Source organism: Bidens hawaiensis, unplaced genomic scaffold (assembly GCF_021521415.1).
Source record: "Bidens hawaiensis isolate Kalapana, Puna unplaced genomic scaffold, B.hawaiensis_p1.1 tig00033892_1, whole genome shotgun sequence".
Classification (NCBI taxonomy): domain Eukaryota; kingdom Viridiplantae; phylum Streptophyta; class Magnoliopsida; order Asterales; family Asteraceae; genus Bidens; species Bidens hawaiensis.
Window position 1 is genome coordinate 119,715 of NW_027495846.1, and position 5,716 is coordinate 125,430.

Here is a 5,716-nt window from a genome sequence, read left to right on the forward strand (position 1 = left end):
ATCTTATCTTATCTCATATCTCATATCTTGATATATTACCTGATATCTGCTCTAGTCATTCTCTTAATATACACTTATATTCAAGAGCAATCTAGTCTGATTCTCACGCCGGAGGGTGGTCACAAGGAAGTACCCCCCCCCCTTCTCAGTGACGAGCTCACGGTGTCTGTTTTGCAGGTTATCAGAAGAACCATCTTCGCCGGATCTAACCCCTCGTGGGAAACATCTACTTAGCCCCCAGATTATCCGTAATCTGCCCGGGGTCAATTAGTGTTTCTTCATTAAGCAAATCTTATTAATATTTTGAAAATGTGTATAGTCCCTGTAATGAAATCTTTAAAAAAAGTATTGCATTTATACCAATTAGCAATGGAATATTTCAAGAAAATATAGTTTTATAAAAACTTTTATTAACCTACATAAAGTTATTATTATATATTCAAAAGAAATGTACTAACGTCATTACACAAAGACAAAACCCCCAAGTCAAATACTTAATCTAAGGTTTGCGATTGTAGTTTCTGTAGGGGTGAGCAAAAAACGGTTCGGAACCGTCAGAACCGAGGAACCGGAACCGAACCGGTGCCTTAGAACCGCTAATGTGTGTACCGGTTCCGTTCTCGGTTCTCAGAATTTACGTTAAACGGTTCCCGGTTCGGTTCCGGGTAAAACCGGCGGTTCTGGACTTGGAACCGAAAAACCAGAACATTCAAAACGTTTTAAATAAATTTACCAATCCCCATTTTTATAGAGTAACTTATGAACCGGCATCCATTCAATCATTTTTTAATTCAAATCTTCTTTCTTTACGTTCAAGAACTAGCAACCATGATTAATTTTGATTTAAGCTATCAAGGTAATTTAATATAAAATGATATGATCTTCCTCAACACTTAGGTTTTAATAACGGATGTTCATGTTGTAATCTAAATTAGTTTTACCGTGAAAGAAGACATACAATTTTATAAACTTGTTTTGCAATTTGCAAAGTTTGCATAACTCATTTGATAAATAAATGATAGAACCGGTTATAGCCAAAACCGTTTAGCGATAACCGGCTTTAGCGGTTCTGGAACCGAACCGGTTTACTATAATAGGTTCCGGTTCTATTTTTCACTCATTTTCGGTTCCGGTTCAGTTCTCGCGGTTCTGAACCGTTACACAGCCCTAAGTTTCTGAAAAAGTTTCTCACAAATCAACTTCAAACTCGATCTTAATTCATCGCCCTACAAAACAAAAAAAATCAAATTATTATAATTTAAATAACACATAGGTATGGTAAGAAACTAATTTAGGGTTTGTATTTTTGCTTTATTTAAATTATAAATATATTATTAACAAATTAAAGTATCACAAAAAGATATCTAAAGATATCGATATAGGGTTTAGAACAAACCTTCTCAAATCGAACACAGGTGTGCGAATCCAGTTTGATTTTCGATTCAGTGAAGAAATCAACTGAAACAACAAATCTGTTGAATGTTTATCAATGGCTTAACAATCAAGATTAAGGCTTAAATTTTAGGGTTAGAAATCCATGGAAAAGCAGGATGGTAGGTCAGGTTACAAAATAACTGTGGTCGAGTAAGAAGCAGATGCAACCGACGACTAATTTCGAGCCTGAGGATGAAGAAAACGGGATTGTTTAGAAGAGAGAAGATGGTAGGTTAGGGTTTTGGAAGAAGAAAATACCGTGAGAAGGATTAATCAGATCTGAATTTAAAATTTGAAATTGAAAGAAAGAGAGAGAGAAAGAGAATATAAAGCAGGACATGTTTTTTTTTCTAAAGCTTTCAAAGGAAGATTCTTTAAAAATGATGGTAGATGTGAAAAGCTTGTATGCATGACACATAAGCCACACAACCTCTATGGCTGACACGTGTCAAAATGCTCTATGTGAATTACAAGTGTTCAAAATTGTTCTTCCTTTATTATAGACGAAGATATATATATATATATATATGTAAGAGACATGTGAATATAATAATAACAAATGGAAAAGGAAGAAATGGCGATAAACAGTCGTCGCCCCCTCCAAATTCACCCAAAATTCGTCCAGAGGCGGTGTTGTAGCCCCCTTGTCGCCTCAAAGCCCTCAAATTTGTAGCCTCACTACGGGTAGCTTAAGCTAATCCAAACATTTTTAATTTTTTTTAAATATTTATAAGTTAATAAATTCTTTTAAACAAAACAAAAAAAATCATTTAAGTTAAAAATGAGCAATCTCAAACACACCCTCACCGTCACGTTAACGGTTTCCCGCCGGAGACAAGCCGACCATCTCCGTCACTGTCACGTGCGAATTTGAAAAATAATTTCAATCACATGCCATTTCTCCATAAAATAATATTAGCTTCACTGTTGACTACAAGCACCAGCACTTTGACTTTCTTTCAGTAAGTTTTCCAGTGATTTCGATCCTATCTTCTTCCCAAATTGATTCATTTTTAACTTAATTTTCTCATAATGCTTAATTAATTACCAGATCCAACGACTTAGGGTTCATGTTTTGAAGTATTGTGTTGTTTGTTAAATGATCTGCATAGCTGATCCAGTTGTTTTTAGCTCATTGATCGGATCTAGAACAATTCCAAGTTGCATTAATTTGTTATTAACAAATTCGATATAAACCCCTAAACTCTATTCTATACTCTAATAGATCTGCTTTTAGTAGCTACCTGAAAGTTTAATGAACCTATGGGCCATTAATATTATATTATTATAATATATATCCACTTTTGATTAGTTTATCTGTTAAATCCCTATAAAAGTAGTTAAATAACTGGTTAGCAGTCTTGTAGAATTCGCTAGGCGCTAGTAGGGTGGTAGGGTATGCTAGTGATTTTGGTGTAACTGGGGATTATTGTTGATCAAGTTAATTGGAATGTGAATCTAAATAAGTCGGATGCGGGATGCAGATTTATTTGATCTTATTATAATTTATAATCATATTGGTTACCTGATCATACGATTATCATTCTGGTTCATATAAAAGCTGTAACAATTATCATACTTGATTCTTGTTCTCAGTTCTGAGTTTTATCCGATCAAATCATTTGTGAACCACAAATAGTTTTGATATGAAAGTGTGATCACGACTCTCAGAAATCCATGATAATTCGTTTTGCAGAAAATTCCACAATAGGGATAGGGACTAGCAATTAATCGAATTGGAATATATATGTAATTTTTCAAATATACATACGTATCAATTTTGACCGATTTTGAACACATAGCGATTAATTGACGACTAGTTGGTGGGGTACCAACTAGCAACTAATCGGTGCCTAGGAGGGATTTTTACTGGTTAGCTGATTATTGTGTTTTTCCTTTTAGTAATGAGTGTAAAGATATCGGTAGGCGGTTTTCTTGGATGGGCGTATACGCGGATCAAACCACCGTCACCTAGAATATGTGGATCATCGGGCGGCCCACCTATAACTTCACCGCGAGTCCAGCTTAATGATGGAAGACATTTGTCATACAGAGAGTGGGGTGTCTCTAAAGACGAGGCGAAGTATAAGGTTATTGTTGTTCATGGCTTTGATACCTGTAAGGACTTGAAACTACCTCTTTCCCAGGTATCACGAACTATATTATTTATTATTAATATTTATATTAATATTTTCCATACATTTTTTATACTTTTTTTATAAGATTGTTACTGTTTGAAATGTCTAAAATGCCATTTGGTTATGACAGGAACTTATTGAGGAGCTGCAGATTTACTTTCTCTCATTTGACAGAGCAGGTTATGGAGAGAGCGACCCACATCCAAAACGCACGGTTAAAAGTGAAGCATTTGATATTCAAGAATTAGCCGATAAATTGCATGTTGGTCCCAAGTTCTATGTAATTGGATTATCAATGGGTGCATATGCTGTTTGGAGTTGCCTTTATTACATACCACACAGGCATGATATGAAATAATTTCTAACTGCATATTTCTCCTGTTTTTTTTTTTATTTTTTATTTTTTTTATTTTGTTTTATTTTATATTGTGTCAACAATATATGTTGTTAATTTCTTTTAAAATGTGATTGAAGGTTGTCGGGGGCTTCACTTGTGGTTCCGTTTGTGTATTACTGGTGGCCATGTTTGCCTGCTGACATGGCTGAAGAATGCTTTAAGCTACTGCTTTCTCAAGACAGGTGGTCGTTTCGTGTGGCGCATTATGCCCCGTGGTTGTTTCACTGGTGGATGAATCAAAACCTGTTTCCATCATTAAGTATGATGGCCGGAAAATTGGATATATTTTCCCAATCAGATTTGGAGTACTTAAAGAGTTTGCCACCAAATTCAGACGATATTCCGGTAAATAATAATCACTATTTGATTCTTTTTACAAGTTTAGAACATCATAGTTAATTATAACAAATTTAGAACATATAATGCGGAAAGTTTTAGGCGCAAATATCTATCCTTTTAAGGTGTAGATGGTTACTCTGAAACCCGTTCGCTCCATTGTATTAGAAATCATTTCTTCATGAATATTCTTGCAGTATTCATATCAAAGTTAGTCAACTCCTATCGTTTTTATATCAAACAGTTGCCCAATCAATTCAAAATTTTCTCTTGTGATGATATTCATTAGGACAAAACACGTCAGCAAGGAGTTCATGAATCTCTGTATCGTGACATAATGGCCGGTTATGGAAAATGGGAGTTTGACCCGTTGGATATAAGTAATCCTTGGCCCGACAACAACGGTGCTGCTCATATTTGGCAGGGCTATGAAGATAAAGTCATACCGTATAAAATAAATTGGTTTTTTTCTGAAAAGCTTCCTTTTGTTCGGTATCATGAGGTTCCAGGAAAAGGGCATTTCTTAGCTTTTGATGGCGGTTTATGTGAAGATATCTTTAGGACACTTTTGGTTGGATGAACCGATACATATTGGTAACGTTATGCACACTATCGTATGATGTTGTGATACTGAGTTTCGTTATATGGTGATAATAATATTGTTCTCTGAAGCAAGCAGATTTGATTGTTGTATATGCCTGTATTTTAAGTCTAGTAGTAGCTAAATGCTAGGGTTATTTTCTTGTATAACTATATAAATTAGACATGTTTGTTCAGCTGTAATAAAGTAATGAACTGTTATTGAACATCAACCAAAAATGTTAAAACAGATGATCACGCTGCATTTACTTGTAGTCTTTTTCTCGGTCGCATAGTCATGATACCAAGAGAAGAGGGAGGGGGGGGGACCACACTTTATTCGTCGGATGTCCTCTGTCCCAAAACAGGAATGTCTTCGTATCGCTTCTGCATAGCAAGGCGATATGTTAGAATTTGGTATAAAAAATGTTTTGAATTTGACACGTATTGTAACTGTGTGACATAGTATTTAATATCTTTAAATGTACAGACTTCAAAATATCAGTTTATGTAATGGTAAACCCGAAACTAGGAAATTGGTTAACTTAAACCTGAATGTTCTAAACCGGATATCTATTTTATTTTTGCATTATCAAAATTCAATAGTTAATGAGAAAAATATATATTTTACACAAAATAGTGCAAGTATTACCTTCTAAAAAACTTTAAAAGCAAAAAGATATAAATTGAAATAAATGAAATATAACCCTTTGTTAAGATCACCATGTACAATAAAGTGGTAAAACTTTTAGTATATTAAAACCTTACTTTTAACATGTGTAGCAACATATAGTAATGTAAACACATCAATCTAGAGTTTAAAACATTACCC

The 5,716-nt window shown here is 34.4% G+C and overlaps 1 protein-coding gene across 1 annotated transcript; it reads left to right on the forward strand.

Moving 5' to 3' along the window:
* Window positions 1-2,264: 2,264 nt before the first annotated feature.
* On the forward strand, window positions 2,265-4,885 carry LOC143585576 (uncharacterized). The gene is made up of 5 exons (XM_077067335.1): window positions 2,265-2,396; window positions 3,337-3,581; window positions 3,703-3,914; window positions 4,047-4,314; window positions 4,595-4,885. The coding sequence occupies exons 2-5, from the start codon at window positions 3,339-3,341 to the stop codon at window positions 4,883-4,885; spliced, it is 1,014 nt and encodes a 337-aa protein (XP_076923450.1). The 5' UTR covers window positions 2,265-2,396; window positions 3,337-3,338.
* Window positions 4,886-5,716: the final 831 nt, after the last annotated feature.